This window comes from Nannospalax galili, unplaced genomic scaffold (genome assembly GCF_000622305.1).
Source record: "Nannospalax galili isolate Female #2095 unplaced genomic scaffold, S.galili_v1.0 scaffold429, whole genome shotgun sequence".
Taxonomy (NCBI): domain Eukaryota; kingdom Metazoa; phylum Chordata; class Mammalia; order Rodentia; family Spalacidae; genus Nannospalax; species Nannospalax galili.
In genome coordinates this window covers 5,958,767-5,975,911 of record NW_008360330.1, presented here as the reverse complement: position 1 = coordinate 5,975,911, position 17,145 = coordinate 5,958,767, and the positions used below count along the sequence as shown (strand labels likewise).

Here is a 17,145-nt window from a genome sequence, read left to right as displayed (position 1 = left end):
TTATTTTGATATATCACAGTGAAAGATTTATCGTCCTCTTTTTTTTTTTTTTTTTTTTTTTTTTTTTAAAAAAAAAAAAAAAAAAAAAAAAAGAAAATCCCAAGCAGTAAAATATTATGTCTCTGTTTAAAAGATCTTCAAAATCTAATAAAAACCTAAGTCTTAGAAAATGTGTTTAAAGTATATTTTAATTGTTAGTTTCTCTCTCTCTCTTTCTCTCTCCTCTCTCTCTCTCTCTGTCTCTGTCTCTCTCTCTCTCTCTCAATTCAATTTCCTTGGTTACATTGCTTTTTAAAGTGTATTTTAATTGTTACTTTTTCCTTCTCTCTCCCTTCCTCCCAGTCCTTTCTTTGCTTGCTTGCTCTGAGAATTGAAACCTGGGCCTGATAAATGTTTAGGCAAGCACTCTACCACTGAGCTATATCCCCAACCCCTTAATTTTGTTAATTTTTTAGTATTTCAATTCTTATGCTAAAATAATGTTTGAAATTCTTTCATATAGAAAGCCTGAATTTTTCCCCAGATACAAATTTTAAAAGACCAATATTTTTTTTGAGGGGGGGGGGCAGTCTTTTTGATACAGAGTCTCCCTGTAGCCCCAGGTGGCCTGAAATGCACTATGTATACCAGGCTTCTCTCAATCTCACAGAGATTTGCCTGCCTCTGCCTCCCAAGTGCTGGAACAAAAGGCATGTACTACCAGACAGACTTAAAAGATCCATTTTTTTAAAAAAAAACTATAAAATGGCCCAATCTCTTTAAACGGTAACATGAGCAGAGTTTTTTAAAGCATGACACTCTATATTATACAATGCTTATTCCTACTTCCATAACTATATATCTGGCTAACCACAAAACATGTCTATGTATGTGAACCTATGTGTATATCTCTGGCCTTACTAACTTGCTGACAAAACAAGTTTTGATAAACAAGGTACATTTTTAAAGGAAGGCACATTAAAGCACTTAACATAATTTTTCACCAACCCAGCTATTTCAAATTTCTGTAAACTGCAGGTAAATTTCAGCAATATTTCAATGAATACCTGAATAAGTAAATGATAAACACCATGAAAGGAGAAATACATATCCAAAGTGCCCCTTTAGCTTTCAGTTCATAATAAAGCTAAAACAGTGAATTCACACCATGCAATTATAAAGAGAAGGGGCAATCAGAGCTTTGTTTTTTAAGTAACTGAGAGAAAACTATCAAGAATCTCACCCTCCCCCCACCAAAAAAAACCCAAAACAGAACAAAAAAAGGGGGGGATGACAAACACACAAGTATTACAAAGGCAGCAATTCTAAAATCCTCTCTAAGTGGTTTACCTAATTAGAAGACAATTCTCTGCAGCACAACCTCAAAGAATTTATCAGAAGATAGCTAGCTGTTTTTATCTCTAACTCTAACCAGATGATAGGCAAGAAGGAACAAGAGCACAAATGTACAAAAACAGAGCCTCAAAATCCATGATTTATACAGATTTGGAAAAAACATATTCAATATATATAGACTAGGCAGAGATTCTATTAGAATGGCATTTTCTTAAATCAAACTGATAATTAGCCAAAGTGAAATACTCACTCTAACAGAGACCTCCTTGCAATGAAGATCTTCCCTTGTTCTGGAGGTGCTCTCAGATCTCTGGAGAGGGGAGCGGGTGGGGGGATCACAACAAAATATAAGTAGTGCCAGTATTCTAAGAAACTTAATCCGATCATCTGCAAAGCCACCATTCACTAATTCTATTCCCATCCATCTTGCTGGTCTGCCCTGATGCTCATGATCCTCTTCCCAATGACAGGACTTGCAACAACTTCCAACAGCCTCCTGTTCCTATCAGCTGCTTTTGGATACTAAAAGCCCACATTTTAGCAGCCAGCAGATCATCTTATTTGGCCTCTTTGCAGCAGCACTGACACTGCTGTTGGCTATTCCCTTTCCAGATGGCTCTCCAGGAAGTTGGCAGAGAGCCCAGAGGACATAAAACTGACAAGAGCTCAGAATGGCAAACTAGCACCTATTAGCCTGTGATAACCTTCCCTTCTTATTTTGGATGTCTGACCAAATGGAAAAATATATACCAACTGCAATGAGATTTATTACAAGCACACAAAAAAGAGAGGCACAGAGTGATGTGGTTAAAAGCAGTAACTCTGGAGCCAGACTCTGGGTTAAATCCCTGCTGTGCGATCTAATCTGTACTGTATAGATGGCTACAGTATCTACCTCATGGACCACTGTTTGGTTTAAATAAGTTACTCCAAGTAGAGCACTCAACAAGTGTTGGCTCAATTATTCTGTTGGTCAATAGTCTTAAAGGTATGTACTGTGTATGTTATAAACCCCGCATTGGGTGCAATGGCTCAATGGGTAGGCACTGCCACCAAACCTGTCAACCTGGGTTCAATCCCTGGAACCCACGTTATGGAAGGAGAGACCTGAATCTCAAACACCGTCTTCTGATGTCCACATGTGCATTACGGTATGCATGCCCTCCTCCCCATCCATATATACATACAACCACACAAAATAGATAAATCAATGTAAAATCAGTTTTTAAAGATGGACAAATGAACAAATAAACCCCATCTTAAGAAGAAAAATCTTCCCTTCAAGAGATTAAATAACCTTCCCAATGCAACACAACACTCATAAAATGAAGTTGCAGGGCATTTTCACTGCAATCCACATTCTGACCACAGAGCTGTGCTAGAGTAGATGTCTACACTGAAAGAAAAAAACCTGTGTGGCATGATAACCAAGGGGAAGATAAGATTTCCTTCGGGTTTCAATAATACTGTGATACCTTAGGCAGTAAAGTTAAGCTAGTCACGCTTTTTCTTGTTTCAACATACTTGAACATGTGTTGTAAGATGTAATGTAACCTACAGTGCTCTAAAGTGTTTAGCCATTAAGCTGGATTCCTTAGTAGACCAAAATAATGTGCACTAGAGTGTTCTGAGATATCCCCTCATTTTTAAAAGAAAAAAATTTGTTAGAATGTCTCGAGCCTCATTTTCTAAAATCCTCTTTTTAAGGTTTCCATTCCTTGTAGTTAATTCTGCACGGACTGGTCCTAGAAATAAGTATGTAAGTGGAAACACATATCCTTAATGGGGGGAATTCCCTACATGGTCTGTTTTCCAAGTATTAAGAGCAAAACCCTGAGCTTCCCTAGGTCCTGGAATTCAGCAAGGCTTGTGAATGGAATAAGGTACCCAAGCCACATTCTTGGTAAACAGAGGAGATAAAAAGGAAGGAAAAAAAAAAAAAAAAAAAGACAGGGAGAGAAAAGGAAAAAGAAAAGAACACACATAGCACACACTCACTTAGCTCTGTGGTTGTTTTTCATATCTTCAAGGATGGAAAAGGTGGTGAGGGCACACCCACCATTGTCCAGGGATGCCGATTTTTCAATAAGATTGGTCACAAAGTCATCAAAGTGACTACCCACTTCCTTCAGAAAAAGTGGCTTCAATTCCTAGGGTTTAAAACAAATAAAAGAAGTCATAAGCTAGTGCACTCATTTGTGGGCCATTAATATTTCTCTAAAGGGATTCCTTAAACAGAAATGGTTCAATAGAAAGCCGTACTGGGTGAGTTCACAGGAGCAAGAGCAGAAAAAGTCATTTCTAAACTTGACTTGTAGTCTCACATATGGCTACTGAAAAAGCAATCATAAGTAACAGCATACTTTTAAAAATGTGTATTTCCTTTTATCAAACAGGTTCTTATGTAGTCCAGGCTAGCCTCAAACTTGCTATGTAGCTGAGGCAGACCTTGATATTCCTGCCTGCCCCTCCAAAGTGTAAGGATTAAAGGCATGTGTCATCATGCCTGGCTCTAGGTACTTTCTAAGCCCCCATTCCAAAAGCTACCAATGTAAAACCACCCACTAAATGAATTCCTACAAAGAATAGAACATCAAAGTTACAGAATGAGATGAAGGCAAAGGGATTAAGAATCAAGAGTTCAAGGCCATCCTTGGCTACATAGCAAGTTTGAAGGGGCTACCCTGGGGTACATAAGACCCTGCCCCAAAATATGCACGCGCAGGCACACATATAACACACACACACACACACACACACACACACACACACACAGAGCGAGAGAGCGAGAGCGAGAGCGAGAGCGAGAGAGAGAGAGAGAGAGAGAGAGAGAAGATAAAAATGAGGCCATGGGCTGGAGAGATGGCTTGGAGGTTAAGAGCACTGACTGCTCTTGCAGAGGACCTGGGTTCGATTTCTAGCACACACATGGCGGCTACGAATCGTCCTTAACTCCAGTTCCAGGGGAATCCAAAGCCCTCTTCTGACCTCTGAGGCACTGCACGGCATGGGTGCACTCACATACATGCAGGCAATGCACTCATGCACATGTTAAAAAAAAAAAAAAAAGAGAGAGAGACCATTCTTTTCTCTTTATATTTTTATTTAGAAAACAGAATTTTAGCATATTATATGTTATATAATTACCATAATTTTTGATGCCTTTTTTCCCTAAAGCAATTCCTTCACATACCAAGTACTCATAATTTGTTTCAGAGCCTGCCATTCCATATCATATCTACATTCTTTTTTGGGGGGCTTTTAGAGACAGGTTCTCCCTGTAGCCCCAGCTGTCCTAGAACTCACTATGTAGACCAGGCTGGCCTTGAACTCACACAATGTTTACTCCTACCTCTATAATATGTATTTAGTTAACCACAAAAATGTGTATGTGTATCTATATGTATATCTAAATACTGGCATACATTTTCATAAAGCTGCTGTGTGTAATATTATCTTATAAAAAACACGTGTAGAGTCATGTGAAGTGGTGCATCTTGTAATCCCAGCATTCAGGAGGTACAGGCAGGAGTTCCAGGCCAGCTAGACTACTCTGTCTCAAAAAATACATGATAAAAAGTAAATATAATTGATATTATTTTTGGTCCCCAATTATTCTTAACATCTTAGAACATACATTTTATACATTTGCAGCCTCTGAAAAGTATAAAGGAAAACACACACACACACACACACACACATAAACCTCCACATATTTCTCACTATGTTCTATGGGTTGTTAAAATTGTAAATTTGAGTATTTTTAAATTGGCAGGCCTTTATCAAGGAAAACAGTGGTAGTTACTAAGTCTTCAAGGGAACAAAATTCTTTTCCTCTGATAAAATTAAAAGGTCTGAAGTAGGGGCTGGAGAGATGGCTCAGCAGTTTAAGAGCACTGGCCTCTCTTCCAGAGGACCCTGGTTCAGTACTCCCAACCACATGGTGGCTAACAACTGTCCGTAACTCTAGTGCCACCCTCTTCTGGACTCTGTGGGCAGTGCACACACATGGTGTACTCAGAGTTTGGCCGAGTCCTGAGTAAAGTCTATCCAGGTATGATGGGTTATGTTTAATCTCAGGATTCAAGAGGCTAAGGCAGGGGGATTGCTGTGAGTTTGAGATGAGCCTGGGCTATACAATGAATTCCAGAACAGCCTGGACCCAGGGTATGATCCTGTCTAAAAAAATTAGTTAAAAAAAATGAAAATAAAGCCTAGCCAGGGGTGGTGGCACACACCTTTAATCCTGGCCAAATCCTGAGTAAAGTCTATCCAGGTAAGGTGGCTTATGTCTGTAATCCCAATATTCAAGTGGCAAAGGCAAGTGGATTGCTGTGAGATTGAGGTCAGCCTGTGCTACATAGCAAGTTCCAGGCCTGCCAGGGCTAGAGGGAGACCCTGTCTCAAAAAGCCACACATACACACACACACACACACACACACACACACACACACACACACACACACACACACAATGTCCAGGCATAGAATAGAATTACATGCAGGGCAGTAAGAATACGTTAACATGCTCTCATACCTGAGATAGACAAACATATATAAAGCTGCACAGCATGCTACCTCAGTGTCAAGGACAGAACCACCACCAACAAAGACATAAAGAATGGGTAAGGACTTAGCAAACACACAAGGTGAACTGGAGGCAGTGGTGCTTTGGGGTGTTTTAAGAGTTTCCTTTTATTTTTAATTATATGCATATGTGTGACTGTGTTTTGAGGTTTGTACTCATGAGTGCAAGTGCCTGCAGAGGCCAGAAAAGGGCATCAGATCCCCACATGCCTAGAGTTACATAGTTGTGAGTCACCAGATATGGGGTACTGGGAACCAAACTCAGGTCCTCAGGAAGAACAAGTCCTGTTCACCTCTTTTTCTTGCTTTTTGTTGCTGTTGTGGTTTGCTTTGTTTTTGAGCTGTAACCTTGAGGTACTGGTTAGATGGACTGAGGTTAAGAAAAGTAGTAGAAGGAAAGGGAAAACTGAAAAAAGCAGAGCCTGGAAAGTCCGAGGAGTTTCAGCCGCAACAGAGAATGAAGAAAGATAGAGCAGAGGGGCCCTGGGTCCCCTGGGAGAAGGAAGAGTTTCTGTTAATTGTTTTCACACACTGAGGTTATCTAATAATATTTAGTTTAGCTCCTTTGTTTTATTTCAATTATATGGCTATCTTCAGTATGAAATTTGTTTTCAATAGAAACAAGTTCCTGAATCACAATTTTTTTAAATGACAAAGAAAAAGGTTGTTTTCTAATTTCATCTCTAGAAGTACACCTATTAATAATAATAGTGCTGTCCAATGGAAAAAATTACTGAAAGAGAAAGGATCCTCTCATTCTGCTCAGGGCGTGGACCAGTCTCTGAAACATGGAGAGGCAATAAATGATGCATAAACGCAAGTCCCTGTCCTTGCTAATTTATAACAGGGATGGGGGTGCCTTTGTTGAGTTCCCAAAATAGCAGGAATGGTGTTCTTTATCATTGAAACAAAAAAGTGCTAAGAGTTGCGCTCAGAGAAGAAGGAGGAGAAGGGTGAAGTGTTCAGGGGGCACCCCAGAAGGTCTCAACACCCCCTGAGCTCTCATTTCAGCCCCTTTGATGTTCACTCAACAGTAAAAGGAGCCTGGAATCTTGAGATGTGGCATTGGTTCTCAAGCCACTTCTTCCAGTCCCGCTCTTCACACTTCTGGTACCAGTCTGACACCACTAAGTATCATCATGTTAAGAACAACAATGGCATGGAAAAAATGTTACATAAATGCCAGTAAAAACCACTAAAGTCGTCTTCACCTACTCAAGTTCAACTAGTAAGTTCTTTAAAAAGCTGTTTTAAGCAGGATTAGTAGATGCCTTGGCGGATGAAGTACCCGAGCACAAACATGGCCACCCAAGCTCAGCCTGGGAACCCAGAGTGGAAGGAGAGAACTCACTCCTACAAGCTGTCTTCTGACCTCCACATGTGTGCTATAGCACAAGCATCCACACTCCACACACACACACACACACACACACACCCCTAGTATGACGTATATATACATATATACACACATACATACAAACACATATATATACACAATAATACATTTTTAGAATATTTTTATTTTTATTTTATGTGTATAAATGTTTTGCCCACATGTATGTGAGTGCACCACATGCACGCAGTACCCACACAGGTCAGAGAGGGTGTTGGATCCCCTAGAACTGGAGTTATAGGTGGTTGTTAGCCATCATGTGTGTCCTGGGAACTGAATTCTGGTTCTCTGGAAGAGCAGCCAGTGCTCTTAACCACTGAGCCATCTCTACAGCCTCAATACATTTTTTTTTAACTGAAGAGACATTTTTTTTGTTTTTCTTCTATTTTTTGGGGGGGGGTAGGTGGAGGAGTAGGAGATTGTCTTTTAAGACAGGGTCTTGCTAAGTAGCCCAGGTTGTCCTTGAATTAATGGCAATCCTCCTGCCCTGCCAGAGTGCAGAGATTATGAGCCACCACATCTGGCTATGACAAGGTCTTATGCCTTGCCTTACCTACTTCTTGCCCACAGATGAATGTAGAGCCTTTGCTCTTTTCTAACAATGAGGAAAAACATTAAATTACTAATAGTACAGTAAATGTCACATAGAAAAGACAGCTCAGAGTGACAAGAGAATGGAGAAAGAATATAAAAGAGTAGAGCTCACAGGTACACAGTGAAAGCCAGTATAAGGCAGTGGGCTTCAACACCCCAGCACCCCAGACAGTGCACAAAACACTGCTTCATGTGCAGAACTTAGAAGGTTCCGATTCCAATGGGATTAATCCATGCCTTTTCCCCCCTGGACTAAAACTTGTAAGTAGGTAGTTCAGGAATCCAAGGTAACAATTTAAACCATCACATTCTTATATATAGCCTTATTAGATGCCTAATGTTCACATCCTAATGTCTTTCCTTTCTTTCTTTGAGGCATTAAAGTCAGCAGAAGCTGCTGCCTGTGCAACTCAGGAAAACCTACTATTGTGGAGACCATTAGTTTCTTGAAATTCCTCTAAAGATCCTAAGAGAGATGACACTACCAACTACTTAGTCTCATTCTCTGTAAGAGGGAACAGAAAGACACAGCAGAAGGAAGGATCCTCTTCTGCCTTCCAAGTTTTTCTATCACATAGAACTATTTTTATTCAGAAATTCAAAACGTGAGAACAATAAATCTGAATTATGTCTAAGTAACCTGAAAATGACATTGAGATAATTGAAGGCTTTACGATTGGTCTATCCTCAACCTTGCATATGTTAGTACTAATTTCATTCAATCAATGAACCCTGATGGATAGATACAGAGGAAGGCAGGAAGGAGATTAACTAGAAGAGGTAAGTGTTTAGATAATCTAGTAAATATCCCAGCACTTGGGAGACTGAGGCTGGAGAATTACTGGGAGTTCCAGGCCACCCTTGGCTATAGAGTGAGACCCTTTTTCAAAAAAAAAAAAAATGCAAATCAAGGGCTAGAAAGATTATAGTGAGTTCAAGCCCAGCCTGGGCTACATGGCAAGATCTTGTTCTAAAATAATAAAGCTAAGTGCATTACTAAGCCACAATACAGTGATGCTTAAAGAGAGAAAGCCTGACTTGTAGCATTTGCTTAAGGGTGGGCCTGAACTGCTGAGCACCTGTTCCTTCAGATGTCTCTCAGAACTGTGCTCCTGAGCCAGGGTTTTGCTCATTCCTTCATGGAAACAGTGTCTCCAGCAAGAAATGGGGAAGTGGAAGTCAGGACCCACACTTACCTTACCAGAGACTCTTGCCCTTTGATCCCTAGGCCTAGAGTACCACACACACAACTACAAACAGATTTTCTTTCAATGAGATAAGCATGCTACTTTCAGTTGATATGTAAAACATTCAAACACTATCTTGGGTGGAGGGCAAGCAGGAGACTTGAGGGATTAAGGTCATATGTTCAGTGAGCTTGTTTATATTCTAAACAATAGCTTGGTTGCAAGGTTAGGTAAACGTTTTTAATCCAGATTATGCCCATATTGTAAAAATCATTCCTACAAACCAAAGGAGTTAGCTCACATCTGAAGCTTTCCCCACTCTGCTCTTTCTGCCCCCACCTTCACCTCTACATCCCCTTCCACATTCTCCTTCCCTTTTGCATTTGTGAATCTATATGGAAAAGTTCCTCTCACTTTTTTCCTTCTCATTGAAATCTCTTTTTTAATAATAGTAATTTCTATTTTAAGACATTTTTATTTTAATGGGTCTGAGTATTCTGCCTGCATGTGTGTATGTGCAGCCTGAAGGCCAGAAGATAGCTTCAGAACCCCTGGAATTAGAGATACAGGTGGGTGTGAGCCACTATGGGTGCTGGGAAATGAACCAATCCTCTGCAAAAGCAGCCACTGCTTTTAACCTCTGGGAAATCACTCCAGTACCTCTTATTGAAATCTTGTATTGGTTTTGTTGATACAGATTTGCTCAGTATTCACCATGGTCCAGGCTTATAATACCAACTTGTATTTGGGCCAATTAGCAACAAAGTCAAACTTCACTCTTCTTAAGTCTTAAGTTAATATTTGGTGTCTTTTCTTAATATGACCTTGAGATGAGCTGATCATGCCACCAAGAGAAGAAGGAACCGCAGTAACTCAGTTGAACCCTCTGAAGAGATCAGCTTCCTGTCCTGTTCGACCCACATTTCTTTAAGTCCTTAGGGAAAAAGTAAAATCCCCCACCAATCTGAGACTGTTTTTACATTAACTACAAAATAAGAATCCTTACATAGCACCCAACAGACCCTGACAGACAGTCACTGGCCAGATGAACACTATGATATATGCAGTGCACATGCTCCTGAATGAGACCTGGAAAGCAAAAGAAAGGACAACACAACTGGGCATGTGGTGCACAGCTGCAATCCAGGCAAACTGGGAGACTGAGGCAGGAAGAGGTTGAGTTCCAGGATAGCCTGGTAGAGGGGGGAAAAAAGGGAGAGAGGAAGGGAGGGAAAGATCACAGTAATATTTTGTGTTCTTGCTGGGAAAGGAAAAGGAACAAAATAAAGAGGCAGAAGGGGAACTGGAAAAGAAGAAGACACCTACCTGTCCTACCTATACAGGGAAATACCAGGTCAGAAAGGCACTAGTAAACCATAGAAACAAAAATTATTTATTTATTTATTTATTGATTGATTGATTGATTGATTGATTGATTTTGGTCTTTTTGAGACAGGGTCTCCCTGTAGCCCCAGCTGCCCTGGAACTCACTATGTAGACCAGGCTGGTCTTGGATCACAGAGATCTGCCTCTGCCTCCCTAGTGCTGGGATTAAAGGTGTGTGCCACCACGCCCGGCAAAATTATTTGTTTTAATCACTAGATTTATAAGAATGAGCCCTTGAAAACAGCACATGGCTACATATTATTTTCTTAGCTATATTATAAATCATTCAGGTAAGTAGAAGTTGCTTAATAAGTCATGACTGCCACCATTATTATTTGGGAAGTTTTTTTTGAACAGGGTGTGCTACATAGCTTAAGCTGACACTGAAGTCACAGCAATCCTTCTGTGTCAGCCTCTCAAGTGTGGAGATTAGCAGTTACAGGCATCTACCACCCACCTAGCCTAATAAATCTTTAAACAGTCCCTTATATTGGAGCAACAAAGAACTCATCAGAAAAGACATTGTCTGGGCTAACAAGATGGCTCAGTCGGTAACGGTGCCTCCCGTCAAGCCTAAAGACCTGAGTTCAATTCCTGGGATCAACATAGTGAAAGAGTCCTGACCTCCAGTCGTCTCTGACCTCCACACAAGTGAGTGACATGGTCTGTGTACAGGCACACACATAAAATAAAATGTAAAAATAAAATAGTTACATAAAAATGTAAACTAAAAAAAAAAAAAAAAAAAGTAAAGCATTGTCCATAAATAATCCTGATTGCTGCAGTTTTGGAAATTCATACAGGCAATCTAATAAAATCAGAAGAAATTAATAAAATTTAACAGGCTATTAGCTATGGTTTTTTAATATTATTTTTTATTTTTTTATTATGTGTATGAATTTATTGATGTCATGTACATAAGTACACCTGGAGGACAGAAGGGAGCATCAGATCCCCTGGAATTGGAGTTACTGATAGTTGTTGGCTGCCATGCTGGTGCTGAGATTCAAACCCAGGTCCTCTTCCGGAATAGCCAGGTTCTTAAGTTTTTAACCCTCAAAAAAGATCTCCATTTCATTCTAAAATATACTGTTTGTTACAGAAAGACTCATTGTTTTTGCTACTACCACTGAGATGTTGGCACATGTGTCTCTAATCTGTTTGTATCTGATTATTATTAGTCATAATCGTTTGCACTCGGATCCTTGGCCATCTGTGTATGTCTATAAAGTCATCGGGTAGATTACAATGGTAATGTTCATCATCTCTACTAATTAACATGACATAAACTTTTATGCTTCCTCCTCAAATATTATACATTTTTTTAAGTTTGTTGATTTTTTTGTGTGTCAACTATGGTTTTAAACGCAGTTTCAAATATGGCATATATATTTTTTAAATACCACTTTATAAAGCAGCTAACAAGTGGTTATACTGTAGATGTCACAAGTTCACCTACAGTACTGGGGGTATAATCTCTTAATGTTAAACAAATAGGTTCTTGCAATGGTATTCCTAATGATAACATTATCCCTGAACTCAAAAGTGCTATATTTCAAACAAACTAGATGAAAGGGAAATGACATGTTCTTAGCCTTGGGAGATAACTGAAAAAATTGCTCTGATAATAACAAAAACGCTGGTGTCAAAATAAATAATTATCCACTGATCCATTTATATAGTGTTTTAAGTGTTTCTAACTTTAAATTGTTTGATATATATATATATATATATATGAATATATGCAATTAAACTAAAAACTGAAACAGTTGATGCGATATTGGATATACATTGTTTGGACAATGAACTTTGGAAGTTTCCAACTTCCAAAGTTTTCGACACAGTTACTATATTTACACATTTAGTTCGAGGTCAGCCTGGTCTACATAGAAAGGTGCAGGCCAGCCAGAGGTACATAGGAGAGCCTGTGTCAAAAAACAAAAGCAAACAACTGAAGAACCAGAAAATGACATTGCTGAATGGAACAGGAGAGAAAAGGGCAGTGTGCATTCTGAAACAGGATGTCCAAACCACAGATCTTATTTTCTGTTCTATATGAAGATGTCAACCGATGAGAGACAAGTGACTCGTTGAACAATTTAGTAAGCAGGATGAGATGGTACACACTTAGAATCCCAGCACTTGGGAGACACAGATAGAAGGTCTGAGAGTTGAAGTCCAACCTGGATTACATAATGAGACCCTGTCTCGATAAAAAACAAGAGTGGAGCATAGTCGTGTACCCCTGTAATCCCAGCATCTGGGAGGTGGAAACAGAAGGAAGAGTTCCAGGTCAGTCCTGGGCTACAGGAGACTCCGACTCAAAATGCTCAATAAATAAATAAATTAATTAATTAATTACACTCCCAAGTGTTGCTAAACTCTTTACATCAAACCCTGCACCTATGTTTCTGAAGGAAAGCACTTACCTCTGCCTCTGCTGCCAGCTGCCTCTTCTTTGCTATCAACTGTTTCATGTTAATGCGACCTAAGGGAATTAAAAATAAAGAGACTAATTAAAATTTTAAAACTGAGTTTTAAGTGGATGATTAACTACTAAGCAGCACTGAGCCACTAAGCTGAAAAGCAAGCAAACATGAAAGTGTACGTTGTGGTACAAAACACAACACAGTCCTTAAAAAAGAGCGAATAATCTAAGTAGAAGGAAACATATACGTGCAATTACTAAATATAAAAAAATGAAACCACTAAACACGTACACAGTAAGGAGAGGCATGTCAATCATGTGATGCTATGGGTTCACATATGGCAATATGAGAAATTTGGTTTCTAAATAGATCTTCATTTGAGACTATTAAGATACTCGGTAAAATGCTAAGAACTAAAACTTAAGACTCATTGCCAAACTGGTACAAATTCACAAAAACAAAGAAACAAAAAGAAATGAAATTGAATGGGACCCTAAGGAATATGTGATAACCATAAGTATTCTTGCCAAATGCCAGAAACCTTGAGCAAACACTAGCTATCATGTGGCATGTGGTGTTTTCATAGAACAGTGGAACCTAGTACTTCACAGAACAGTGGAACCTAGGGTTTGCTTAATAGTTGTCCTAACAGGACACCAACTTACAGCTAAGAACCTAGAAAGCTACATCCTCAGTGTCTAAGACAGAAGGGACAGAGGAAGCAGTAGGAAACGTGTCTGTCTCTACCTCAGAAGGAAAATATCTCCATTTGAAAACATGTTTGGTCTCAGTGGATTCTGTAACCTAAACCCTCACTATCTCCCTTGTCTCAAAAACCTCAAAAAGTATATTTGTTTTAAAACCAACTCAAGCTGTGTCCCCAGACTACTAATAAATCCAAGTACAATTTCTCCTTGGAAGATCACAGAATTCACCAAGATCTTAAAGAATCCCAAGAGATAAAATTCTAAGAAAAAAGGAAAAGCTTTAAGTTAAACATCATTAAATACCCTAGGAATTAGGATGGTGTGAATGAGAAAGAGCAGAAGGAAAAGTGAAGAAACTCAGATTAGAAAAACTAAACGCATTATAATTCTCAGAGAAAATAATTTTTAGTACATAAAAAGGAAAACAAGAGGCTGGAGAGATGACTCACTAGTTAAGAGCACTGGTTGCTCTTGCAAAGGATCTGGGTTCAGTTCCCAGCACCCACATGGCAGCACACAACCATCTGTAACTCAAGTTTCAGGGTATCTGACACCCTCTTCTGGCCTCTGCACATACATGGAGCACATACATACAAGCAGGCAAAACACTAATACATACAAAATAAAAATAAACTTTAAATTAAAAAAAATGGAATTTTGGAACTGGAGAGATGGCTCAGTGGTTAAGAGCATGGACTGTTCTTGCAGAGGACCGGGGGTCCATTCCCAGCACCCATATGATGGCTAACAACTCTCACACAACTCTAGTTCCAGGGGATCCAACACCCTCTTCTGACCTCTGAGGGCACTGCACCTACCTACAAGCAGGCATTACATTCATACACATAATAAAAATAATAAAATATTTTTTAAAAAACTATTGGAATTTCAAACCCAACGGATGGGCTTAACAAAGCAAGTTAGTGCATGCCTGGAAGGCCAGCACACAGAAGACTGAGGCAGACAAATGGCAAGCTGTAGGCCAGATGAGCTACAGGATGATACCCTTACCTCAAAAAACCAACAACAAAAAGCCAGGCATGGTGGCCCAGACCTTTAACCACACCTAGATCTCTGTGATATCAAGGCCAGCCTGGTCTATATAGTGAGTTCCAGGCCTGTTGGAACTACAGGGAGATGCTGTCTTAAAAATACCAAACAAGGGCCGGTTGTGGTGGTGCACGCCTTTAGTCCCAGTGCTTAGGAGGCAGAGGCAGGTGGATCTCTGTGAGTTCAAGGCCAGCCTGGTCTACATAGTGAGTTCCAGGACAGCTGGGGCTACAGGGAGACCCTGTCTCAAAAAGACCGGAAAAAAAAAAAACTAAACAAACAAATAAAATCAACAACAAATTTAAATAAAAATAAATACCTGAAGTAAACACAACATAAACAGTAATATCTGAGGCAGAAGGATCATGAGTTCAAGGTTCAAGGTCAGCCTGGGCTGCATAGAAAGACCCTTATCTCAAAACTCAAAGCAATCAAACAAACAAGACACAGAGTGGGCTCAAAAGAAAGCCTCAGAGAACAAGATGTATAGTGCCAATGTGCCAAGAGTTATGAAAAATGTCATACCTCAACTAAGACAGATAGCAAAGGATGACAAAGATGATATTCAAAAGTTTACATCCATTACTTTATAATATCTAAAGTCAATGAAGGATGCCATGAAGAAAACAGGGTTCAAAAAGAACTAAATATGATATTCCATCTTCATGGATTAGGCAATTTAATCCTTTCCAATATACCCATAGAGTCAGCAATTCCCATCAAAATTTCAGCTTAGCAGAAATTGACATGTTCATAGTAAAATACAAATTTAAAGGGACTTCAAATACTCAAGACAATTCTTTGGGGGGAAAAAAAAGACTTTATTTATGTTCATTTTATGTGTAAGAGTGTTTTGTCTGCATGTATATAAGTATACCATGTGTGTGCCTACTGCTTGCAAAGGCCAGAAGAGGGCATGGGATTCGCTGGAACCAGAGTCAGTCACCATGTGGGTGCTGGGAACTGAACCCAGGTCCTCTGCAAGAGCAGTAAGTGCTCTTAACCACTAAGCCATCTCTCCAGGCCCATACCCAGAAAATTCTTGAAAAATAAAAAGTTGGTGGGGTTGGAGAGATAGCTCAGCAGTTAAGAGCACTGGCTGTTCTTGCAGAAGACCTGGGTTTGAATCCCAGCACCCACATGATGGCTAAAAACAATTTCTAACTCCAGTTCCAAGAGATCCAATTCCCTCTTGTGTCCTCCAAGGGCACTGCATGACATGGATGTACTTAATATGCAGGCATAACACTTACACACATAAAAATAAAAATAAATAAATCACAAAAAAATTTAAAAAGAAAACTAAAAAGCTGGAAGGCACTGACAATTTCAAAGATTGGCACATAAACCAATGGATTAGAATGAAGAGTCCAGAAATAAAGAGCCACACTATCAACTGATTTTCAACTAGGGTGCCAACACAAATGATTGAGGAGAGTGGTCTTTTCAACAAATGGTGGTGGGGTTGGGGGAGGCTGGAGAGATGGCTGGAAAGATGGCTCAGTGGTTAAGAGCACTGGCTGTTCTTGTAGAGGCCCTGGATGTGGTTCCCAGCACCCATAAGGCAGCTAACAATCACCCGTAACTCCAGTTCTAGGGAATCCAATTCCCTCTTCTGACCTCTCTGGGCATTGCACGACCCAAGCGCACTTACATACAGGCAGGCAATACATTCATACACATAAAATAAAAACAGTATGTAAAATATATTTTAAAAAATGGTGTCAGGACAACTGGATAGCCACATGCAAATGAATGAATATGGACTCTGAACTCACAGCACATACAGAAACTAGAAGAGAATCAAGTATCTAAAACTACAAAAGCTTACAAGGTCAGCAAAATGGTTCTGTTGAGCAGCCTGATGAGCTGAGTTCAATCCCCAGAACCCACATAGTGGAAAGACCTGTCCCCAAAAGCTGTCCTCTGACACGTGTGCATATGTGCATGCACAAGCACACAGCACTACAGTTTACTTCATATCTACAATGCTGGGGGCCAGAAATGCTTGAGGTTTGGAGTATCTTCACAGACTAGAGAGTACGGTTGAAGGTCTCTAATGTAAAGGTAGGATTTCATATTTTCTAATAAGAGATACTCAAACTGTATAAAATTCTTAGATGAAAACAAAAGCATAAATCTTCCTAGCCTTGAACTGCACTAGGGCTTATAAATAAGATACATAAACAGGGGGATGGAGAGATGGCCCAGCAGTTAAGAATACTGAATGTTCTTGCAGAAGACCCAGGTTTGAATCCTAGCACCCACATGATAGCTAACAACTGTCTGTAACTCCAGTTCCAGGGGATCTGACGCCCTCTTCTGACCTCTGTGGGCATTGCATGACATGGATGTACTTACACACATGAAAGCAATACACACATATACATAAAATAAAAATTTTAAAAAGGTAAATGGATGGAACTAGAAACTGTTATACTAAGTGAGTTAACACAATCTCAGAAAAAAAATCGACA

General features: G+C 39.6%; 1 protein-coding gene across 2 annotated transcripts in view; it reads right to left on the bottom strand.

Annotated features, from left to right (window-relative positions):
- Soat1 (sterol O-acyltransferase 1) overlaps positions 1-17,145 on the bottom strand; it is a 78,100-nt gene that overhangs the window by 18,530 nt on the left and 42,425 nt on the right. For both annotated transcript variants that reach the window (XM_008826137.3, XM_029560172.1), the window contains 3 exons: positions 12,912-12,970; positions 3,334-3,485; positions 1,586-1,645 (listed from right to left, as the gene is read on the bottom strand). In XM_008826137.3, the coding sequence (XP_008824359.2) occupies positions 1,586-1,645; positions 3,334-3,485; positions 12,912-12,970 (271 nt within the window). The remainder of the gene's footprint in view (positions 1-1,585; positions 1,646-3,333; positions 3,486-12,911; positions 12,971-17,145) is intronic.